This window comes from Balaenoptera acutorostrata, chromosome 17 (assembly GCF_949987535.1).
Source record: "Balaenoptera acutorostrata chromosome 17, mBalAcu1.1, whole genome shotgun sequence".
Lineage (NCBI taxonomy): Eukaryota > Metazoa > Chordata > Mammalia > Artiodactyla > Balaenopteridae > Balaenoptera > Balaenoptera acutorostrata.
The window spans coordinates 37,681,370-37,707,810 of NC_080080.1; the positions used below are offsets into that span (position 1 = coordinate 37,681,370).

The following is a 26,441-nucleotide window of genomic DNA, read 5'->3' on the forward strand; positions in this document are numbered from 1 at the left end:
AGCCTATTAGGGCTGCTATACCTAAATGCCACAGACAGAGTAGCATATAAACAACAGAAATTTATTTCTCTCAGTTCTGAAGGCTGAAAGTCCAAAATCAGGTGCCAGCATGGTCAGGCTCTGGTGAGAACCTCCTCCTGCCGCAGACTACTAAATTCTCATTGTGTCCTCAGATGGCGGAAGGATCAAGGGAGCTCTTCTGTGGCCTCTTTTAATAAGGACATTAATCTCATGTGTGAGGACTCCACCCACATGATCTAATCAACTCCCAAAGGCCCCCCCCACTTACTAACACCATCACATTGGGCATTAGAATTTCAACATATGAATTTTGGTAGGACACATTCAGACCACAACACATAATTTAGTCCAATTAAATACTCATCAATTTAAAACATTTTTTTGAATAAGATAAAATTCATATAACATAAAATTCACCCTTATAAAGTGTACAGTTAAATAGACTTTAGCATATTCACAAGTGTGAAAACGTCACAACTATCTAATTCGAGAACCTTTTCATCAATCCAAAAGAAACTTATGCAGTCATTCCCCATTCCTCCTTTTCCTCAGACTCTGGGAAACACTAATCTACTTTCTGTATCTGTGGATTTGCATATTCTAAGCATTTCATAAAACTAGAATCAAAATATGAGACTTACTGCATCTGGCTTCGTCTACTTAGCATAATGTTTTCAAGGTTCATCCACAGCATGGATCAGTACCTCATTCCTTTTTAAGTCTGAATAATATTCCATTGTAAAGATATAACACATTTTGTCTATCCATTCATTGGTTAAAAGACACTTGTGTTGTATCTACCTCTTGGCTATTCAAAATAATGCTATGTGATCCCCTTTATATGTGGGATCTAAAAAGTCAAATTCATAGAAGCAGAGGGCAGAATACTGTTTACCAGGGCCAGGAAGTGGGAGAAATGAGAAATGTTGGTCAAAGGGTACAAAGTGGCAGTTATGTAGGATAAGTTCTAGAAATCTGATGTACAGCATGATGATTTTAGTTAATACTACTGTACTGTACACTGGAAATTTGTTAAGAGTAAACTTTCAGGTGCTCTCAGCACAGAAAAACAATGTAACTATGTGAGGAGATGTATATGTAAATTAGCTTGACCCTGGTAATCATTTCACCATGTATATCAAAACATCCTTAAATTGTTCCAAACCTTGAATATATAAAATTATTATTAAAAAAATATACTTTGGGGACTTCCTTGGTGGTCCAGTGCTTCCAATGCAGGGGGCGTGGGTTTGATCCCTGCTCAGGGAACAAAGATTCCACATGCCATGCAGCATAACCGAAAATTAAAATAATTTTTTAAATAAAACTAAAAATAAATAAATAAATAATTTTGCATGTAAAAAGGAAAAAAATAATGCTACGAATTCATATACAAGATCTTAGGTAGATATATGTTTTCAATTCTTGGGTGTATTAAAGGAGTAAAATTGCTGGGTTATATAATAACTCTACATTTAACTTTTTGAAGAACTAACAAATTATATTCCAAAGCAGCACCAGTTATTTTTAAAGTTAATAATTCAATAGGGATAGCCTGATCCACCAGACGGTAGACAGCAGAAGCAAGAAGAACTACAATCCTGCAGCCTGTGGAACAAAAACCACATTCACAGAAACACAGACAAGATGAAAAGGCAGAGGGCTATATACCAGATGAAGGAACAAGATACAACCCCAGAAAAACAACTAAATGAAGTGGAGATAGGCAAACTTCCAGAAAAAGAATTCAAAATAATGATAGTGAAGATGATCCAGGACCTCAGAAAAAGAATGGAGGCAAAGATTGAGAAGATGCAAGAAATGTTTAACAAAACCTAGAAGAATTAAGGAACAAACAAACAGAGATGAAAAATGCAATAACTGAAATGAAAACTGTACTAGAAGGAATCAATAGCAGACTAACTGAGGCAGAAGAACGGATAAGTGACCTGGAAGACAGAATGGTAGAATTCACTGCTGCAGAACAGAATAAAGAAAAAAGAATGAAAAGAAATGGAGACAGCCTAAGAGACCTCTGGGACAATGTTAAACGCAACAACATTCGCATTATAGGGGTCCCAGAAGGAGAAGAGAGAGAGAAAGGACCCGAGAAAATATTTGAAGAGATTATAGTCGAAAAATTCCCTAACGTGGGAAAGGAAATAGCCATCCAAGTCCAGGAAGCACAGAGAGTCCCATATAGGATAAACCCAAGGGGAAACACGTCGAGACACAGAGTAATCAAATTGGCAAAAATTAAAGACAAATAAACATTACTGAAAGCAGCAAGGGAAAAATAACAAATAACATAAAAGGGAACTCCCATAAGGTTAACAGCAGATTTCTCAGGAGAAATTCTACAAGCCAGAAGGGAGTGGCATGATATGCTTAAAGTGATGAAAGGGAAGAACCTACAACCAAGATTACTCTACCCAGCAAGGATCTCATGCAGATTCGATGGAGAAATCAAAAGCTTTACAGAGAAGCAAAAGCTAAGAGAATTCAGCACCACAAAACCAGCTCTACAACAAATGCTAAAGGAACATCTCTAACTGGGAAACACAAGGGGAAAAAAGGACCTACAAAAACAAACCCCCCAAAATTAAGAAAGTGGTAATAGGAACATACATATTGATAATTACCTTAAACGTGAATGGATTAAATGCTCCAACCAAAAGACACAGGCTTGCTGAATGGATACAAAAACGAGACCCATATATAGGCTGTCTACAAGAGACCCACTTCAGACCTAGGGACACATACAGACTGAAAGTGAGGGGATGGAAAAAGATATTCCATGCAAATGGAAATCAAAAGAAAGCTGGAAGAGCAATACTCATATCAGATAAAATAGACTTTAAAATAAAGAATGTTACCAGAGACAAGGAAGGACACTACATAATGATCACGGGATTGATCCAAGACGAAGATATAACAATTATAAATGTATATACACCGAAAACAGGAGCACCTCAATACATAAGGCAACTGCTAACAGCTATAAAAGAGGAAATCGACAGTAACACAATAATAGTGGGAAACGTTAACACCTCACTTACACCAATGGACAGATCATCCAAAATGAAAATAAATAAGGAAACAGAAGCTTTAAATGACACAATAGACCAGATAGATTTAATTGATATTTACAGGACACTCCATCCAGAAGCAGCAGATTACACTTTCTTCTCAAGTGCACACAGAACATTCTCCAGGATAGATCACATCTTGGGTCACAAATCAAGGCACAGTAAATTTAAGAAAATTGAACTCATATCAAGCATCTTTTCTGACCACAACGCGATGAGATTACAAACGAATTACAGGGGAAAAAACGTAAAAAACACAAACACATGGAGGCTAACAAGTATTTATTACTAAATAACCAAGAGATCACTGAAGAAATCAAAGAGGAAATAAAAAGTACCTAGAGACAAATGACAATGTAAACACAATGACCCAAAACCTATGGGATGCAGCAAAAGCAGTTCTAAGAGGGAAGTTTACAGCTATACAAGCCTACCTCAAGAAACAAGAAAAATCTCAGATAAACAATCTAACCTCACACCTAAAGGACCTAGAAAAAGAAGAACAAACAAAACCCAAAGTTAGCAGAAGAAAGAAAGCATAAAGATCAGAGCAGAAATAAATGAAATACAAACAAAGAAAACAACAGCAAAGATGAATAAAACTAAAAGCTGGTTCTTTGAGAAGATAAACAAAATTGATAAACCATTAGCCAGACTCATCAAGAAAAAGAGGGAGAGGACTCAAATCAATAAAATGAGAAATGAAAAAGGAGAAGTTACAACAGACACCACAGAAATACAAAGCATCCTAAGAGACTACTACAAGCAACTCTACGCCAATAAAATGGACAACCTGGAATAAACTGACAAATTCTTAGAAAGGTATAACCTTCCAAGACTGAACCAGGAAGAAATAGAAAATATGAACAGACCAATCACAAGGAATGAAATTGAAACTGTGATTGAAAATTTCCCAACAAGCAAAAGTCCAGGACCAGATGGCTTCACAGGTGAATTCTATCAAACATTTAGAGAAGAACTAACACCCATCTTCTCAAACTCTTCCAAAAAATTGAGGAGGAAGGAACACTCCCAAACTCATTCTATGAGGCCACCATCACCCTGATACCAAAACCAGACAAAGACACTACAAAAAAAGAAAATTACAGACCAATATCATTGATTTACTATAGATGCAAAAATCCTCAACAAAATACTAGCAAACAGAATCCAACAACACATTAAAAGGATCATACACCATGATCAAGTGGGATTTATCCCAGGGATGCAAGCATTCTACAATATACACAAATCCATCAATGTGATACACCATAATAACAAATTGAAGAATAAAAACCATATGATCATCTCAATAGATGCAGAAAAAGCTTTTGACAAAATTCAACACCCATTTGTGATAAAAACTCTCCAGAAACTGGGCAAAGACGGAACCTATCCCAACATAAAAAAGGCCATATATGACAAACCCACAGCAAACATCATTCTCAATGTTGAAAAACTGAAAGCATTTCCTCTAAGATCAGGAACAAGACAAGGATGTCTACTCTCACCACTATTATTCAACATAGTTTTGGAAGTCCTGGCCACGGCAATCAGAGAAAAAAAAGAAATAAAACGAATACAAATTGGAAAAGAAGAAGTAAAACTGTCACCATTTGCTAATGACATGATACTATACATAGAGAATCCTAAAAATGCCACCAGAAAACTACTAGATCTAATCAATGAATTTGGTAAAGTTGCAGGATACAAAATTAATGCACAGAAATCTCTTGCATTCCTATACACTAATGATGAAAATCTGAAAGAGAAATTAAGGAAACACTCCCATTTACCATAGCAACAAACAGAATAAAATACCTAGGAATAAACCTACCTAGGGAGACAAAAGACCTGTACACAGAAAACTATAAGACACTGATGAAAGAAATTAAAGATGATACCAACAGATGGAGAGATATACCATGTTCTTGGATTGGAAGAATCAATATTGTGAAAATGACTATACTACCCAAAGCAATCTACAGATTCAATGCAATCCCTATCAAATTACCAATGGCATTTTTTACGGAACTAGAACAAAAAATCTTAAAATTTGTATGGAGACACAGAAGACCCAGAATACCCAAAGCAGTCTTGAGGGAAAAAAACGGAGCTGGAGGAATCAGACTCCCTGACTTCAGACTATACTACAAAGCTACAGTAATCAAGATAATATGGTACTGGAACAAAAACAGAAATATAGATCAATGGAACAGGATAGAAAGCCCAGAGATAAACCCACACACCTATGGTCAACTAATCTATGACAAAGGAGGCAAGGATATACAATGGAGAAAAGACAGTCTCTTCAATAAGTGGTGCTAGGAAAACTGGACAGCTACATGTAAAAGAATGAAATTAGAACACTGCCTAACACCATACACAAAAATAAACTCAAAATGGATTACAGACCTAAATGTAAGACTGGACATTATAAAACTCTTGGAAGAAAACATAGGAAGAACACTCTTTGACATAAATCACAGCAAGATCTTTTTTGATCCACCTCCTAGAGTAATGGAAATAAAAACAAAAATAAACAAATGGGGCCTAATGAAACTTCAAAGCTTTTGCACAGCAAAGGAAACCATAAACAAGACAAAAAGACAACCCTCAGAATGGGAGAAAATATTTGCAAACGAATCAATGGACAAAGGATTAATCTCCAAAATATATAAACAGCTCATTCAGCTCAGTATTAAAGAAACAACCCAATCCAAAAATGGGCAGACGACCTAAATAGACATTTCTCCAAAGAAGACATACAGATGGCCAAGAAGCACATGAAAAGCTGCTCAACATCACTAATTATTAGAGAAATGCAAATCAAAACTACAATGAGGTATCACCTCACACCAGTTAGAATGGGCATCATCAGAAAATCTACAAACAATAAATGCTGGAGAGGGTGTGGAGAAAAGGAAGCCCTCTTGCACTATTGGTGGGAATGTAAAGTGATACAGCCACTATGGAGAACAGTATGGAGGTTCCTTAAAAAACTAAAAATAGAATTACCATATGACCCAGCAATCCCACTACTGGGCATATACCCAGAGAAAACCGTAATTCAAAAAGACACATGCACCCCAATGTTCACTGCAGCACTATTTACAATAGCCAGGTCATGGAAGCAACCTAAATGCCCATCGACAGACAAATGGATAAAGAAGTTGTGGTACATATATACAATGGAATATTTCTCAGCCATAAAGAGGAACGAAATTGAGTTATTTCTAGTGAGGTGGATGGATCTAGAGACTGTCATACAGAGTGAAGTAAGTCAGAAAGAGAAAAACAAATATCGTATATTAACGCATGTATGTGGAACCTAGAAAAATGGTACAGATGAGCCGGTTTGCAGGGCAGAAGTTGAGACACAGATGTAGAGAACAGACATATGGACACCAAGAGGGGAAAACTGCGGTGGGGTGGGGATGGTGGTGTGCTGAATTGGGCGATTGGGATTGACATGTATACAGTGATGTGTATAAAGTTGATGACTAATAAGAACCTGCTGTATAAAACAAACAAACAAACAAAACAACTAATACTAAACTTTCATTGGGTTATTTGTATGGAAATATGTTAATATAAATGTTTCAGACATTACATGAAATTTCTAAAAATCTTATATGTTCTGATATAATGTTATAAGTCATAATCCTAGTTATTACTTTAAAATGTATATCTCAGAAATAACTAATTTTCTTGTCAACTGCATTATTATGAACTTTCATCAAATCTTTAACCATGGTCATTTTTAAGTCTTTTGTCATTTACAGACAGTTCTGGGTGTACTCTGATGCTTTTGCAAATAATTTCCTTTAAAAGGGTTTCATCTTCAAGAAATTCATGGAAAAGACTCTGACAAGTACAGGTTTCTGGTAACTGACTGTACTGCTGAACTGAATGAATAAGCATTTTCAGAACTCTAATGAAAAACTGATGAACTCATAAAAGTGCTAACAAAAGATCAAGATGAAAAAAAAAATTAATTACATGGGACTGAGTAAACTGATGAGGATGAGTATAATTTTTGTGACTTTTTGTTTGAATTAAAAAGAAAAAAAATCCCACAAGGACTCAGCGGCAAAGAATATACAAATCAATTTTCACTGCAAAGTAAAGGAGCTGTTACAGTGGAGGATTACTGGACTGAATGTCAATATTATGACATAGTATGAGTGTGTTTCATGTTTGGTAATTGCAATCATTGTTGCTTTTGTTGTGGTCATCCATGTACAATGCTTGGTGTCAGTCTATTTATCTCTTGTAAAAATAAAATACAATGTGTGAAAAAAAAAAAGACACATGCACCCCAATGTTCATTGCAGCACTATTTACAACAGCCAGGTCATGGAAGCAACCTAAATGCCCATCGCAAGACCAATGGATAAAGAAGATGGGGTACATATATACAATGGAATATTACTCAGCCATAAAATGGAATGAAATTGGGTCATTTGTTGAGACGTGGATGGATCTAGAGACTGTCATACAGAGTGAAGTAAGTCAGAAAGAGAAAAACAAATATTGTATATTAACGCATATATGTGGAACCTAGAAAAATGGTACAGATGAACTGGTTTGCAGGGCAGAAGTTGAGACACAGATGTAGAGAACACACGTATGGACACCAAGGGGGGAAAGCTGTGGGGGGGGTGGGGGGGTGGTGTTATGAATTGGGCGATTGGGATTGCCATGTATACACTGATGTGTATAAAATGGATGACTAATAAGAACCTGCTGTATAAAAAAAATAAATAAAATAAAATTCAAAAATTAAAAAATAATAATAATTCAATAGGAGTATACAAATTCCAAACAAGTGTAAAAAGGATATTAAATAAGAAATAATAGCAATTTTTTAAAAAGTAGTGTAGCTAAATCAGTATAAAAGAAAACAAAACAGTAAGATGATAGAAACAAAGACAAAAAAACCTATAGTCACAAGTATAAATGGATTGAATTTACTAGCTAAAAGGCAGATTATAAAACTTAATCTATAATATCTAGTTATAGGTTATTTCCAGGACATATACCTAAAGATAAAAACAGATAGGTTTTAAGTAAAGCATGCAAAAGGACTTATAGCAAATTCCAACCAAACGAAAGCTAATTGTTAACTATGTTAATATAAGAAAAAATAGATATGTCAAAAGACTCTCTAAGGAATAGACTCACTACATTTAATAAAATAATCAATTCAAAAAGAGAACATAAATATGTGTGTCCTTAGGGGTATATGTTTATACACACATAAGATCTGCATACTATTTCAGGGTATTCACAGAATTCGAAGCCCTTTCATAAGCCCCAAGTTAAGAACTTCTAAACAAATTAAACATTTGTCCCATAATTTTTTTATAGAATCCTAAAAACCTGTTCCAAAACAACTGTAAAATTTTACATTAGGCAATGGCTATATCAAATAAAAAGGCTCTAATTAAAATGCATTTTTTAAGAATTTATAAGATTTTCCCCATAGTAAGGTCTAAACTTAAAACCTTAAAAAGCATCGTATAACAACAAAACCAGTTTTATTTTAATAAACAAATGAGGTATAAGATAAAAATAACGTTATCATTTTAAGCATGATTGCACCTAATAAAAATAAATCCTTTTTGTGCCACTGACAAAAGAAACATTATTTTGAGCTGAAACAACTAAAAGAAGCAAGCCTTCTGCAAGTTTTCTTGTTTATCTACAAAGTGAGTGATAAGATGAAGATAATATACTGGCATCAAAGCAGATTTTTAATTTTCCGTAGTTCATTCATTCAGGGTGTAAGACTAATGTTTTCCACATTAAAAAAATTAACTTGCTTATGAATTGCTAAAGTACTATAATTAAGAATTTTATTCCACTCTACCAGCATAATCAAACATATTGTATTTATACTTGACTTGGTTATCATTTCAAACATACACACTGATCCCCTCAAAAGTTATCCAAGTAAGGCCAAAGAATGAATTGTACAAGGAGCTGGTGAAAAATAATCTCTTGCAACTACAAACTATATCCACAAGTTGGTGGCAGAGAACAAAATTGAATGGCTTAACTCGTATCTTGGATTTTACACAGGAGCTATAAAAATCTGCTTTCACAGAAATACACTACAATTTAAGTTGATCATGCTATACACATAAATTTGAATGATAAAATATTAGTCACCTCTAATAAGAGTTTTCCATACACCTGTCAAGAAGACTATGTTCTTACCTATAGTTTGGAAAACTTCATTCATCAAAGCTTCATTCACTGCTGAAGAGCTGACATTTCCAGTATGAGACCAACTTTGATAAATTGCTTGCAGCAGAAGTGTCTGTGCTCTTGTAGCTTGAACTGTGAGATTTGGAAGTTCAAATATACATTCAGTTATAGCAATCTGAGATCTTTTGGTCCTGCATAAGAAAATAGAAAGCATAACAAACAATATATTAAATAACATTTATAAACAATGCCATATAAAATAAATTAGGATGCAAGGGAAGAAAAGGTATACACAGAAATTATTTTAATTAGAATTTAATCAGAGATACACAATTCTACTAACTTTAAATACGTTTCACTATTTCAGAACCTCTAACAATAATAAAAAATAAAAATACAAACTAGAATAATGTCCACACACACATTCATACACATATATTCAGCTCAAGCATTATACTTTTTAAATCAAGTCAATCATCAAAAATAACAGTGAAAATAATACTAATTAACACTTAAAATAGGATTTACTAGCAGATCTGCCTTATTCCTTTTTAAATTTATTTTTTATAGAATTTTGGAAGGTTAAATTCCAGCTACAGTTATTACAAAATATTGGCTATATTCCCCATGCTGTACAATACATCCTTGAACCTATTTTACATCCAATAGTTTCTACCTCCCCCTCTCCCCACTGGTGACCACTAGTTTGTTCTCTATATCTGTGAGTCTGCTTCTTTTGTTATATTCACTAGTTTGTTGTATTTTTTAGATTCCACATATAAATGATATCATACAGTATTTGTCTTTGTCTGACTTATTTCACTTAGCATAATGCCCTCCAAGTCGATCCATGTTGCTGCAAATGGCAAAATTTCATTCTTTTTTTACAGCTGAGTAGTATTCCAGTGTGTGTGTGTGTGTGTGTGTGTGTGTGTGTGTGTGTGTGTGTGTGCATGCACCACATTTTCTTTATCCATTCCTCTGTAGATGGACACTTATATTGTTTCCATATCTTGGTGACTGTAAATAATGCTGCTTATGAACACTGGAGTGCACATATCTTTTCATATTAGTGTTTTTATTTTTTTGGATATATACCCAGGAGTGGAACTGCTGGGTCATATGGTAGTTCTAGTTTTAGCCTTTTGAGAAATCTCCACACTGTTTTCCACAGTGGCTGCACCAATTTACATTTACAAAAACAAGTTTCAATAAAATTAAAAGGACTGAAATCAGAGTATATGTGCTGATCACAATGGAATTAAACTATAAACTAATAAAAGAAAGGTATCTGCAAAATCCTCAAATATTTAGGAATTAAAAACATAAAATACAATTAAGAACATAGTAGATAAAATTCAGAAAGTCACATAAGATAGAACTTTTGAAAAAGTATAAAATGATTTTAGAAAAGGACACTGATATGGATGACAGAAAAGGACAATATACATAATCAGTGTTCCTGGAGAAAAGAGCAGATAAAGAAAAAAATTCTATGGGCATTCATTCCAATAAATGTAACATGGAGGTACCAGTCCTTCTCCAGAATTTCCCTTGTTTTCTACTATCCTCCCACCTGTCCACTACAGACTAGTAAAAACAATCAGCGTATGTGCACTATTTAACCATAAGAAGAATATAAAGGGATTTCAAGCAATAGTCCTATACAGTTGAGATACTGACAGAGTCTCATGTCAATTGGTTACCTTTGTATTTTCCAGGTATACTTTTAATTTCAGTCATCTTTCAAGTCAATGGGCTCCTTTTCTAGCCATTGTTACTGCAGCTGAGAACCACCTTGCTAATAAACCTAATATCCTTCAAAGTCAAGACTGGATTTTTACTTTGCAGTTCCTAGGTCTATAAAAAAATGAGCTATAATGTTGCTGTGACTTTGACTGTTTAGGTCTCAGATTAGGCCTAGCTGGTCTTCAAGCTTCATTTTAAATCTGTTCTATAGAAAATCTATAAAATCAGCATATATTTATTAATTGCCTATTCTGTAGCAGTCATGCACTAGCTACCTAGGAAGTATCTTAGCCACTTTAAAACATCAATGAACAAAACAGAAAATTAAAATCCCAGTGTCCTCACAGTTTATATTCTAATGGGGACAGGAAACAAATTTAAAAATTGATCAATATAAGTAAACAAATGATATAAGGAAGTTAGAAGAGAAATGCTCTTGGAAACAGAAAAAGTAGAGCATGGAATAGGAACTACTGAAGAGGGAGCAATTTCATATACGGTGGGTAGATCATATTAAAAGGATAGATTTAATTCCAAGCAAGACATGAGCAGACTTGAAGGAGGTAAGTGACAGTTGTGTGGGTATCTCTGTAGAGTGATTCAGGCAGGTGAAAAGGTCCTGAGGTAGGACTGAACCTGGCAAGTCCAAGCAATGGCAAGGAAGGCAGTGTGGTTGCAGCAGTTTGATAATAACCTAATTCACTAATTAAGTTGGTTTTCCATGGTTTTTATCCATAAGAAATACTTGAATAGGCTTTACACAGCCATTCATCTGAGACTGCATCAAAGTCTGACTCCATAGGGTTCACTTTCCTTGAATTTACTTTTATTTTTAAATCTCTTTAGCCTTATTTTCAAAGTTTTTCATTTAAGGTACTAGAAGTAGGACATGAAATTTTTAAAATATCAATTCCAACTCTGGCTAAATCACTTATTTGTTTCATGTTTTTAGGAAAAAGATATATATAACTTCTCTGAGCTTCACTTCCCTCTTTAAAAGCCAAGTATAATTATCCCTGCCCAATCTACCACAGATGACTATAGTGAAAATCAATTACATTTAATATTTAAAGCTTAACAGATACAAGGTTTTTTGCTAGGAACTGAAGATACAGGCACTATCTTTACACTCAAAGAATTCAGAATCTAGTTGTGAGACAAGTAAACCAGTAATTATAATTTAACATAATGAGTGCTATAACAATGTTATGTACAGGTTCCTGTGAGATACACTGAAATGGTTGAGGAAAAAATGCAGGTGTTATATTTAGAAATGACCCATAAACATGAGAAGACTCTTAAGCCTCACCAGTAAAAAGGGAAATTCAAACTAAAACAATGCATGACTCTTTTAACCTCTCAGATTAGCAAGACCTCTCAGACTCTAACTCATCTTCTAGGAATCTATCTGAAAAGAATTTTCACACGAGCCTGCAAGAATACTTACACAAAGACAGTGTTTGCAGCATTATTTAAAATAGCCTAAACCTGAGAAAATCTCATCGTTGAATAAATTCTGACACATTGATTTGATGCAAAACTACTCAGATATTAAAAAAAATGAAGTTAGATGAACCTACTGATATGAAAGGATACGCTGAAATATGGTAAAAATGTATGTAGTTGCATTATAATATGGTTCCATGTAATGGCAGGAAGTGGTGGGTTACCCACACATAAAAGTATGTCCGCATGTGTTTGTATGTTGAGATAAAAAATTCTGGAAAGAATTATTGATAATATTCATTGCTGGAAGATGATAACAGAGGATGACTTTATGTGATCTTTTCCCTTTTTTCCCTATATAAATGTCTGTAGTGTTTTGCTTGGTCCTTTGAGAAATATATATCATTATTTTTTCAAAAAAATTTAAGAAACTGCAATACTTCAAGAATGGACTATGGAAATCACAAACTATGTCAAAATGAATTAATTTCATAAAACATTTTTAAAATGCGAAGGTAAGATATGAGCATTATCAATGTATCAAACTACCTCCACTCCCTGCTCTGACACTGAATTGTCAAATGATTTCTACCTTCTCATAGACATAAACTTCACTTTTAAGTCAGACAAAGAAAGACAAATACCATATGATATCATTTACATATGGAATCTAAAAAAATGATACAAATGAACTTATTTACAAGACAGAAATAGACTCACAGAGATAGAAAACAAGCTTATGGTTGCCAAAGGGGAAAGGGGGGGATAAATTAGGAATTTGGGATTAACAGATACACACTACTATATATAAAATAAACAACAAGGACCTATTGTATAGCACAGGGAACTATATTCAACATCGTGTAATAACCTATAATGGAAAAGAATTTGAAAAAGAATATATATATATATATACACACACATATATACAACTGAATCACTGTGCTGTACACCTGAACCACTGTAAATCAACTATACTTCAATTAAAAACATTTTTTAATTAAAACAAAAAGAAATAAACTTCACTTAAAACCTCCAAAAGAGGAATTGTATCAACGAAGATGGTAGAGTAAGGTATGCCAAGTCTGTCCCTCCATAAAAGCAACACAAAAGCTGGCAAAAACTGTCAAAAATCAACTTTTTCAGAACTCTAGAAACTAACCAAAAGCCTGCAACAAACATGGGAACACGTAATAAAAATAAAGTAAAATTTTAAAAAAATTTTTAAACAGCTCAATCTCAGTAGGAACAGTGAACTTTGTGGTATTTTTATTTACCCGTGTTACAGCCCCTCGCCCCCAGGCTCAGCAGTGGTACCAAATAGCCCTTATCCCCAGTAAGAGGTAACAGAGAAAGCAAAAAAGACCTTATTCAAAAGAAATTGTGGTTGTTTGTTCTGAACTGTCTGGTGACTACCTAGAGGACCAACTCAAAGAGCCTGCTTTCTCTCTCTTAATTCAGAACTCTCCCAATACTAAAACAACTACCCAGGAGCATTTGTAGAAAACATTTACAGGCAAATGTACTGCAATAGTCCTTGCTGCCTGGAATAATAGATAGACAAGACAAGGGGCAAAAAAAGAGACTAACCAAAATCTTAGAAAGGCTGGGAAATGATACTTTCAGGAATAAAAACGCTGAAAAGCTCAGACACCTTCCTGGGACTATGGAAGGCCACACACATGCTAAGCGCTGTGCACCTGCAGAGAAAAGACAAGAGAAAGGCCTTAAGCTCTCACTTCTGGCTGACTTTAAGGGTATGCACAACAAGAAAAGGTGGCAGAGTTGAAAACTGCCTGGTTGAGCTTTGAAGGCATTCCTCAGAAGAAACCATGGAGGCCACATGGCACTGGGTTGAAATATTCAAAGTGCTGAAAGAAAGAACTGTCAATTAATAATTGTAATTCTGGGGCTTCCCTGGTGGCACAGTGGTTAAGAATCCGCCTGCCAATGCAGGAGACACAGGTTCAAGCCCTGGTCCGGGAAGATCCCACATGCCGTGCAGCAACTAAGCCCGTGCATCACAACTACTGAGCCTGTGCTCTAGAGCCCACGAACCACAACTACTGAAGCCCATGTGCCACAACTACTGAAGCCCGTGCACCTAGAGCCCGTGCTCTGCAGCAAGAGAAGCCACCACAGCGAGAAGCCGGTGCACCACAACGAAGTGTAGCCCCGGCTCGCCACAGCTAGAGAAAGCCCGCGCACAGCAACAAAGACCCAATGCAGCCAAATATAAATAAATAAATAAATAAATAAATTTATTTATTTTTAAAAATAATAATAATTATAATTCCAACTTAACTATTCTTCAAAAATAAAGTAGAAATCTCCCAAGAAAGGAAAGTCCAGGATCAAAAGGCTTCACTTGTGAATTCTACCAACATTTAAAGAAGAAAAAAATACCAATACTCTTCAACTTTTTGCAAAAAAAAAAGAACAGAAGGGAATCCTTCCCAATTTCTTCTATAACATCAGTATTACCCAGGTACCAAAGCCAGACAAAAACAACACAAGAAAACTACACACCGATATCCCTTGTGAACATAAATGCAAAATCCTCAGTAAAATACCAGTAAATGAAATTTGGAAGAATATTAAAAGCATTATACACCATAACAACTGAAATTTATCCCAGAAATAAAAGAATGGCTCAAGAACTCAATGCAATACATCATACTTATAGAAAGAAGAGGGGAGAAAACATGTCCATATCAACTGACACAGAAAAAGTACTTGACAAAATCCAAAACTCTTTCATAATATAAAACACTCAACACACTAAAGAGAACTTCCTCAATATGATATAGAATATTTATGAAAAACACACAACTAACATCATACTTAGTGGTGAAAGGCGGAAAGCTTTCTCTCCAAGATCAGGAAGAAGTCAAGTATTTTTCTCTTGCCATTCTATTCAACATTGCAGTAAAGGTTCCAGTCACGAAACCAGGCAAAAAAAATTGTTAAGGCATTCAGATTGTAAAAAAAGAAGTAAAACTATCACTACTCACAGATGACATGATCTCATACCTTGAAAACTATAAACACACACACACACACACACACACACACACACCAATGAATGGAGCTAAAAACAAGTTCAACTAAGTTCCAAGATACAAGGTAACTACATGAAAATCAGTTTTATACCCATATACACTTAAAATGAACAATCTGACAAGGAAATTAAGAAAACAATTCCATTTATAATAGCAACAAAAAGAATAAAATACTTAGGAATAAGTATTTCACCAAAGAAGCGTTAAGACTTTTACACTGAAAACTACAAAGCATTGTTGAAGGAAATTAAAGAAGGGATTAAATAAATGGAAAGACATCCTATGTTTATTGATTGGAAAATTTAATACTGTTAAGATGACAGTACTCTCCAAATTAAGCTATAGGTTCAATACAATCCCTATCAAAATCCCATCTATTTTGAATAAATGATTAAACTAATCCTAAACTAATTAAATTCATATGGATTTACAAGGACTCTTGAATAGCCAAAACAATCCTGAAAAAGAAAAACAAAGTTGGAAGACTCATGCTTCCCAATTTCAAAACTTACTACAAAGGTACAGCAATCAAATACACATATAAATATAAATCAGTGCACCAGAGCTGAGAGTCTAGAGATAAACCCATACATCTATGATCAATGGACTTCTGACAAATGGTCAAGGCCAATAAGTGGGGAATGAAGAGTCTTTTTAACAAATGGTCTTAGAACAACTGAATATCGAAATACAAAAGAATGAACTTAGACCCTTACCTCACACCATATACCAAAATTAACTCAAAATTGATCGAAAAGCTAAAACCATAAAATCTTAGAAGGAAACATAAGTGTAAATCTTCACAATCTTGGATTAAAGAACAATTTCTTAAATATGATACCAAAAACAAAAGGAAAAACAGATAAATGGGACTTCATCAAAATTTAAAACTTTTGTATATCAAAGGAAACTATCCAGAAAGTGAAAACACAACACACAAAATGGGGGGGGGGGGAATCTGCAAATCATATATCTATGAAGGGTCTAGTGCCTGGAATATGCAAAGAATTCCCACAACTCAACAGCAAAAAGATATACAGCCCAATTTAAAAATGCACATAAACAGTCATTCCTCCAAAGAAGTTACACAAATGGCCAATAAGCACTTAAAAAAATGCTCAACATCATTAGGGAAATGAAAAGCAATACCACAAAGAGATACCACTTCACACCCACTAAGATAGACATAAAAGAAGAAAGAAAAAAAAAAGCAGAAAATAACGAGTCTTGGCAAGGATGGTGAGGAACTGGAACCTTCATACATTGGAGGTAGACGTATACAATAGTACGACCACTGTGTGTAACAATTTGGCAGTTCATCAAAAAGGTAAATATAGCAATTATATTGTTAGGTATATACCCAAGAGAACTGAAAATGTTGTTCATATTGGAGCTCATATATGCATGTTCATAGCAGCATTATTCTTATTAGCCAAAAAGTAGAAACAACCCAAACTTGCAACTGATAAATGGATAAACAGAATGTGGTATATCACTATAAAGTAGTTATTATTTGGCCATAAAAAGTAATGAAGTACTGATACATGCCAAAACATGGAGAAACCTTGAAAACACGCTAAGTAAAAGAAGCTAGACAGAAAATGCCACATATTGTATGTGGCATTCTCTATCCAGAATCACAGATAGAGTCAGGGTTTTTTTTTTTTGGAGTTTTGAAAATGCTCTGGAGTTGGATGGTGATGATGACTGCATAACAATGTGAATATACTAAAAACCAATGAATCGTACAGTTTAAAATAATTATAATAGTAAATTTATGCTATGTGGATTTTATCTGAATTAAAATTCAAAACCTCCCTAAAGTATTCAGAACTCTGTTCCTAGGAACACTGGTCCAATCAGCTAACGACTGCCCTTTCTTACTCGAAAATAACAAAATAAAAACAAAACCCTGGGATCACCTGTCTCTCTTAATTAGCATGCCTCATAATTTAAATATACAGTTGCACATTAACACATCTACCACCCTGTCCATACAGCTCTCAAATATTTAATAGCAATGTGTGGCTCTACCTAGATTTACCGTTCAATCCACAAGCCTGGTCACATCTTGCCACAAAATCAAAGGAATGTAATAAATAGATAAGGAAATAAATATGCACTGAAGGGACTTCCCTGGTGGTCCAGTGGTTAAGACTCCATGCTTCCACTCACGGGGTGTGGGTTTGATCCCTGGTCAGGGAACTAAGATCCTACATGCTACGCAGTGGGGCCAAAAATCTTTTTTCAAATCTTTTTAAATAAATTTTTAAAATGCACTGAATAGAAGATTCCTTAAACCAAGCAGATAAGATAATAGAGATCAAATGAGGCAGGAGAAAAAACAATAGAATCTAATTCATAAATTTATACTTCATTATCATTACTGGTTCATTTTGCTTTTCTAACATTGTGGCCATTCTTTAAGTCACTTTCTTGTCTTTTATTACAGGTTTAAAAATTGAGTGGTGGTTCTCTTTCTACTATGTTCTCAAATTTCTGTTCAAAATTCTTGACCAAAACAAAAACAAAAACAAAAGCACAACAGTTTACCAGTAGTGGTACTAAGTAAACAGAACAGACATTTGGAAACCTACAATATAAAAATGTATAATTAATCTAGCCACTCTATCTTTAGCCAGGTATTCCGTGGTGTTTAGGAAGTCCTATGGTGTAGCAAGAGCCATGTTCTTATAACTAAAGCAATAATTATTTATAAGGCAAAATTACAGTCAGGATTCTTTTTACAAGTGGGTCTTTACTTATTTCATAAAAACTTCAGCTACTGTATACGGTACTCTTTCAAGCCATCAAATGTCACATAAAATGATTCCCAAATGGATAACACAGACTTGAATAAAAACTTAAACATATGCAAATTCAAAAAGATTAATCTATTCTACATTTTAATACTGCCCAAGGGTAGGGGGCAGTTCTCTCCTTCAGGTTCAATTTAATTTAACATCAAAGGAAATAACTCACTTTACAAAAGCCAGAATTCAACAATAAACAAGTAAATTATAGCATACACGTATGGCATGTTTTTGTGGTTTGTTTTATTTTCCAGCTATAACTGACTGCAAATAAAAGTACATTTTATTATACTTCTGTTTAATATTCCAGTAGCATTTGAACTAAAATAAACCATTTATAAATGATTTGGCAATAGACGGTAGATTATAGAATGTACCTGCTAGTATAACAATATCAATGAAGAGGGGTTTTTTCCTCTTCTGTTTTTGTCAATTCTGAGATATTTCCAACAGGTTAACTAGTATAGAAAATAATAAACACCTACGTATCCATTTCATCAAACCATACCATCATACTGTATTTGCCTCAGAAATTTTTAAACAGATGAATAGCTTTTACAACTTTAAGCTATTTGGGGGCCTCATTAAAAAGTCAATGAAAATAAACAATAAAAGTATAATTTTCCTTGTGATTTATACCACTACAAATTTATTTAAACTCGGCTTAAAATAAAACAGCTCAATAAAATTCATACTAAAATTATCTAACAACTTCTGGACTTACCTCATGTTTTTGAAATATCACTAAACCTACATTTTAACAGTTAAGTTGGTGAAAATAAAATAATTTATTTAACAAATGCCTATTTCACATATCCAGAAGTCCTAGTCTGAACATATGTTCATATTACAGAATAGGTTTAAAAAAGTATCAATTCAAACATTACTCTCTAGGGAAAAATAAATTCTAATGTAACTAGCAGGATAAACAACTCATTAAAACTCAACTTGGACAAACTCCAGGATAAATTTAAGGAAATAGAAACAAGTAGGTCTTGACTGTGTAGTAACAAAGACTGAAAATGAATATGCCCTAATTAACAAACACCTTAAAAGACTCTGTTCCATTTGCTGACAAATTACAATACAGAGCTGACAAAATTTTTGGACCAATCTGGCATTGCTATAAAGAAAATTCTTCTTTCGAAATTTTAAATAAAAAACATGGAAGTGATTCTTATTACTCGATGCAAAGGAATTAACTTAAACAATCCATTCACACTCACAGCAGTACTATAATATTTTTGCCATACATACACTTCAGGAACAACCATCCATTCTTTTAAAATCAACACACCTCACAGCAACTGAAAGAATATCCTCAGCAACAGCTGGATCTGAAGATTTATACAGAGTCCCCAAATGCAAGGTCTGAATGTACAAATTGGTTCCAAAAATGTATTTTTGTTATTACTCATATCCTGTACAGTAAAATAAGATTAGATCACTTTTTCCAAAATAAAATGAGTACAAAACTCACTAACTCAACTGAGAAATGAAAGCAGTTTAAAAAACTAAGAAGTGTGTATTTAGTTCTGCACACAACGACTCTTCAACTTACACAATATATCAATACTCATGGAAGGGAAAAAAAATTTTTGACCTAAACCGTAGGTAAAATGAAAGGTTAAAGCTCCTCTTTCCTCCTCCTGATCCCACTCCACTCCCCAAAGATAACCACTTTTTATGAATTCAGCATACATACCTACACACCTCTATTGATTTTATGTATTCAGATACACTTATAATTTTAATGCAGATATATATATATATATATATTTAAAAGTCCACAGCCTTTTTTTTATGACTAAACAATATGTCCTAGTGATCAAGATCTTTGTACATCAGTACATATTCTTCCACATTGGTCTCTTTAATGCATGCTTCACATTTTGCTGTCTGAATCAAGATTTACATTCATAGGCAGTGTATCAGTGTATCGCTTTCTCAACATCCCTACAAGTATTAACTGTTATATTTATTTAATTACAATAATTTTAGCATTTGCAAATAGCTGTAAAATACAAATTATATCCTGCTGTGTTGAGACTGGAAAATATTTTATCATTTTTCAAATTTCTGAAGTAAATATTTGAACTTAAATATTAGATAACAAATGGACAGAAAAAATGAGAAGTAAAATTTGTCTATCACTAAAATAAAAATATAATGAATGCCTTGATTATTATAATGTATAAGGTTCAAAATCTTACAGTGAACTACAGGTGGTAGCAAAGAAACTAAATACAAAAGGAGGAAAATGTTGTCTCTTCATTAATCTCATCATCTCCCAGACAAGTTATTCAATATAGACAGTTCGCCTACTTAAGTAAAAATGTTTACTCAAGAAAAGAGAGAGAGAGGAAGTGTGTTCATGCAATATATCTTATATATGTAATTAAAAACATTCAAATATTATCTTGAGAATTCTGATTAGAGAAATCACTAAAATTTTAGTTCAATTTCAGTAATTAGTTAAAGTCATTGGTTTTTGCTTTGGCCAAGGGCACATTTTACATATATTATGTAAGTAAAAAGAAGACAAACTTGGTTGTCAAAAGAGCATACAATCTAAAATCTAATTAGACAACCAAAAAGCACTAAAATGACTGAAAAAATTACCAACTTCATGTCAATAAGTATTTACTTGTGCTTTCCACAGTTTCAAGGTTTTGAGGATAAATGTCCTCCATAGAAAAAGAGATGGTCCTTATTGAACTTAATGTAAAAAGAATGGAAAAAGCTATTAAATAATCACAAAAAAACAGTGTAAAAATCACTTCTATGAAAACTACAGTGAAAAATAGGAAAAATATTCCATTAAAGAAAATATTAGGGGGGCTTTCCTGGTGGTGCAGTGGTTAAGAATCCGTCTGCCAATGCAGGGGACATGGGTTCGAGCCCTGGTCCGGGAAGTTCCCACATGCCGCAGAGCAACTAAGCCCGTGTGCCACAACTACTGAGCCTGCCCTCTAGAGCCTACGAGCCACAACTACTGAGCCCACGTGCCACAAATATTGAAGCCTGCATGCCTAGAGCCCGTGCTCTGCAACAAGAGAAGCCACCCGCAATGAGAAGCCCATGCATCGCAACCAAGAGTAGCCCCCGCTCGCCGCAACTAGAGAGAGCCCGCGCGCAGCAACGAACACACAACACAGCCACAAATAAAAATAAATAAAATAAATAAATTTTTTTAAAAAAGAAGAAGATATTAGGAAGATGTGATCTAGTCAGAGAAAATATCAATTGGGCCAATATCTGAGGAGTAAGTAAAAATTATTTAGGCTATTGATTACTGAGACAATATGGTGAAAGACTTGGCTGAAAAAGAAACAATGAAAAAGGCAAGAAGGTGGGAGGGGATAGAGAGGAAGATACTCAGATGAATCTAGACAGCCAAGGGGCTAGACCATGGAGGACATCACTGAAAGTTTTAAAGATCTTAATCTTTACCACAAAAGCTATGAGAAGCAAAGTAATTTAGGTAGGAGAAGGACATAATTAGGGAAAGCAAAGACCATATCTTATTCATAATGGGACTCCAAGGCCTATGACACAACAGTTCTCACATGATAGTTACCAAAAAATTATTTTTAAAACAAACAAATGACTAATTAACCAGTTGAAACTTAAAAAGTGCTAAGTATTAACAAATTCATCTAGGAAACCGGAAATATTTTTTCAAGTTATAAATCATAATGAAGAATACAATCAAACCTATTATCAAGAACTCGCTAATAGCTACCAACATGCTATTAATGGCTCCAACACTCAACGCTAAACTAGACCTCTGGAACAACTAAAACAAGTGATTTCATCTCTCTCGATCCACAGTATCATCTTCCCTAATCCTCCATTTCCATATCTATAAAAGAGATAATAATACCTGACTTGTTTATTCCAAAGGTTGGTTGTGAGGTTCAAATAAATCACTGTATGTAGTGGAATAAGTACAAAATGCTACACAAGAGTATTACAATGCTGTTCTTCGAGATTTTCTTCTGCCACTAACTATGCACTGTATCATCTTTTGAGCACAGGGACCTCCAATGATTATTTGTTCCTATATTTCAAGTTAGTATATTAAAAGAGATTAAATCATCAAACACAAGAAAGAAATTTAGAGGCAATTATTAAAAAAAAAACAACCCTTAGACTAAATTTAGTGATTTCTAACCAAGACATTTCTCTTTTAATAAATACACTGTGTACTAACAACTTAGAATTCTTTTGAATATACTCAAGTTTCAGTTCCAAGAAAATAATGAAACACAGATGTATTTAAAAGATATTGTCACTAATATAAGATGTTGTCATATTATATACTGACATCGAGACAGTACAAAATGTCTCCCAGTACAAAATGTACCTCCTGTACACAGGTAAAACCAAATACTGAGAAAAGGCTAGTATTAATATTATTCTTCTCATAGAAAGAGATGTTAAGTCTTATAGTAATATTCTACAGTGCCAAAAGATCAAATTTAAAGGCAATAATCTAAGAAGGAATTATAAATGTTCATTTGGCTACCACTAAACAATTTTACTAAGTTTAAAACTTTTAACAAGGGAAATAGATGGATCATAATTACCTATACAACTTTACACCCAACTGATCATAAAATTGCATGCTGAAAATACCAAATTTTCCAAAAGCAAAATTGAAGAAAACCTGTTCTCATTGGACCAACACTTTCCAGTTAACGTATGTTGCATGCTCTTTCTGCCCTTGCTAAAAGAATCAAAGGGAAAAACCTAACTAGTACAAAGATAAGTGCTATTTACTTGTAGTTGTGTTCTTCATGTCTTTTTTTTTTTTTTTTAATCTCTGAATGTAATTTCAACACTGTGTAGCAGGGAGAAATCCCGTGAAATAACTTAGGCAAGAGTATCAGTAAACAATCATCAGGCTGTTAGCAGACAAGGTACACACAAGATTGTCTTAAAGGCCCAATCCTACTTCCTAACAAACTCCCCAGACTACTGGCAGATTTGGGGCTCCTGGGCACTGGCCCAGATCAAGTGCTGGCACTTGACCGTGGAGGTGAGGGCCCTTCCCCCTGGCTCCCTCTCGGCACTGTCCCCACATTCCTTTCTATGCCAATCAAACCCTTGCATTCTTCCTTAAGACCAGAAAACAGAAACCCTTTGTCCTTAAGCTGAACAACATTTTGATAGGAAGCCCTTAATTATTCATAAAGTCTTCGCATTTAGCCTTGCACTGACCTAGACATCAGAAGACCACCAGTGCCCTCTACTCACGCAGAAAATAAGACCTAGATGAGTCTCACAGAGCAACGACAGGCTCTCCACTCAGAAACCTTAGTTTGAATTTTTAAAGCTAGGAATTCATAGTTTAGTTCTTCGCGTCTGCATAACCTTGCATGTTTAGCGCTGGTTTGTTCACAGCTTGTTGGCAGGTGTCGCTTTTCTACATTAAAAATGTTGCTCATCAAGTCATTTACCATTTTAAAGGAAAACGTAGAAGAACCTTCTGGTACTGCCATCAGAAAATCTCTGTTGAAGTTGCTCCTGGTTGAAATATTTTTTTAAAACCTGTGACCTCCCACAGTCGACTCTCTCCTCATAGGCGACTCCACCCTCAGCTCCCGGCTTCTACTGCAAAAAGACGCTCTACTGAGTTGACGTCCACCATCCATTTAGGCCTTGCATGTGGGGTTCCTTTTAGGAGGACTCAGCTCTAGCTCAGTTCTGCAGGGGCCACGACTGACTCTTGAAAAACAAGCACCTCTGGTCGCCCGTGGTAGATGAGTGACTCGTTCCTACTGCAGACTTCTGCAGACTTCGTGTTTCTCTTTTTACACAAGCAGCTCCAGTCAGACTTTGACTTTCAGAAGTTGTTTACATATGAGACATACATAGTTGTTGTGGCCACCCAACTTCAAGGGACACATGTCAAGTTCTCCAAGGGGTTTGTTTTTTTTTTTTTTTAAGAAATTTTTATGGCAGCCGTGGCAAGAAGTGTCCGTGCTCTCCATTGGTTGCTTGAGTCCCACAGCTCAGATGCCAGGTGCCAGAGTGCTGCAATGCACCGCACAGACAGGCTACTTCGGCTTCAAACATTCCTGCAGGAATGCAGGGCAAAAGATGCGTCCACAGGGCAACTGCTAGCTAACAAGCTGCCAGCCAGTCATGCCCTGGTCAGCCTACAACAAGGGAATCGAGATAGGCCATTACCTTTACCATAAGCCAACTGTCCTCACCAAAAGCTGATAAACTCCAGGGGAAGGAAAAGGAACTGAATGCAAGAGAGAAATTTTGGGGGTGATAGAAATGTTCCATATCTTGATTTTGATGGTGGCTACATGACTACATACATCTGTCAAAAATCACTGAATTGTTGTCACATAAAATTGTTGAACTTTGTTGTATTTACAGTCTAATTTTAAAATGAAAATAATGTTACTGAAAACACTGGTATAATTCATATTATAAACCATTAAAGAGAACTTTATAAACCACATTCTACACAGCTCTAAAGTACTATGAAAGCTTGCTACAGTTATATAGTATTTTCAGGTGTAACCAGACCCCTAAGTATTTTTGTAATTTTTAAAACTACTCACAGGGAATTTATGAGAATAAAATAAGAATACTTTGAGAAATAAATTAAGTATTAAAAATTAAGTATTCACCTTCAAGTATTATTCCTCCCAAAAAATAGTTAAAAGAACATAGTGAAACTAAAAAAAAACTAACATCTAGAAATAGAAACTCCAAGAGCACTCATATATCTGAATGTTTGCATTTATCAGAGAGAATAAAAACTGAAGATATTCAAGAATGGTACATTTAACTTATATTTCTCTTTAGGTGCTAGAATCTAAAAGAATAGTTGCTTTAGAATATTAGAGCTTCGCTTATTTTAAAAAAATTAAAGATGAACAAAAAAAGGAAACTGAGTTTGGGTAGTTTGCCTACCTTTTCTTCCTTAAACATTAATATGATTGAATACACCTGTTCTTTTTTGCTGTCCTCTTCAAAAGATAAGTTAACAGATTTTAAAATATTTATAAAATTAATTAAATTCTATTTTGGTTCATTTTAATTAACATTTATTGAAAATCAACTATATGCTAGGTCCTGGGGCATAAATGCAGATGTGAAAAATAAAGCTAGTCAAGATGCAAAAATCATAAAGTGCTATAATGACTAGACTAGGCATTTTCAAAGTGAGTTAATTTACCAAAGATTAAAAAAAAAAAAAAAGGACCTACTACCAGCTATTCATCTCCCTGAGAAAGACAGACAAGTCTGATACAGATTAAATTCTATATTTATGAGTTTTAACACCAATAATCACAGAGCAAGAAGGAGTCCAAACACCAGCCCCATCTCTATAATTTCTCAAAAATTATGGCAAAAGTTTATGTCTATTTGAGATTGAAGAAGGGGCTAATGACACAAAAGGATATTCTTAGAACACCACAGTTAACAGCAGCAACAACTGTAACAAGGTTTTAAAACCCCTCATCCAACTCTGGAATTTAAATATCTCTGGATAACAGTAAGGACAGTTATTTGTAAGCCTCAATACATTTTACCCGGGTAAAGAAAGCAACATAGAGATGTAGAATAAAAGACAAGTTAGTTGCTGACACATGCTGTGTCAAGAATGATCTTCCAAAACATTATGGTAAGTGAAAGAAGCCAGAAACAGGATACCACATTTTGTATGATTCTATTTACATGACAGAAGAGATAAATATATGGAGAAAGAAAGTAGATTAGTGATGACCTAGGGCTGGAGATGGGGATTAAATGTAAATGGGTTAAGAGGGATCTTACTGGAGGGATGAAAATGTTCTAAAACTGATTTATGTTAACAGTTGTACCACTTGGTAAAGTCACTAGAAATCACTGAACTGTACATGTGAAAAGGGTGAATTTTATATTATATAAAGTATGCCTCAACAAAACTATAACATAAATAGAAGTTAGCAAAGCTATTCCTATAAAAGGATGTCTAAGGATGCGATCTTAATGCCAACTTGCAATACACTCTCTCACCAATGGTGGAAGGA

General features: G+C 34.5%; 1 protein-coding gene across 10 annotated transcripts in view; it reads right to left on the reverse strand.

The window, feature by feature from the left end:
• The window catches only part of VPS13B (vacuolar protein sorting 13 homolog B), a 769,553-nt gene that overhangs the window by 628,741 nt on the left and 114,371 nt on the right, over positions 1-26,441 (reverse strand). For all 10 annotated transcript variants that reach the window (XM_057531718.1, XM_057531717.1, XM_057531723.1 and 7 more), the window contains exon 17: positions 9,336-9,517. In XM_057531718.1, the coding sequence (XP_057387701.1) occupies positions 9,336-9,517 (182 nt within the window). The remainder of the gene's footprint in view (positions 1-9,335; positions 9,518-26,441) is intronic.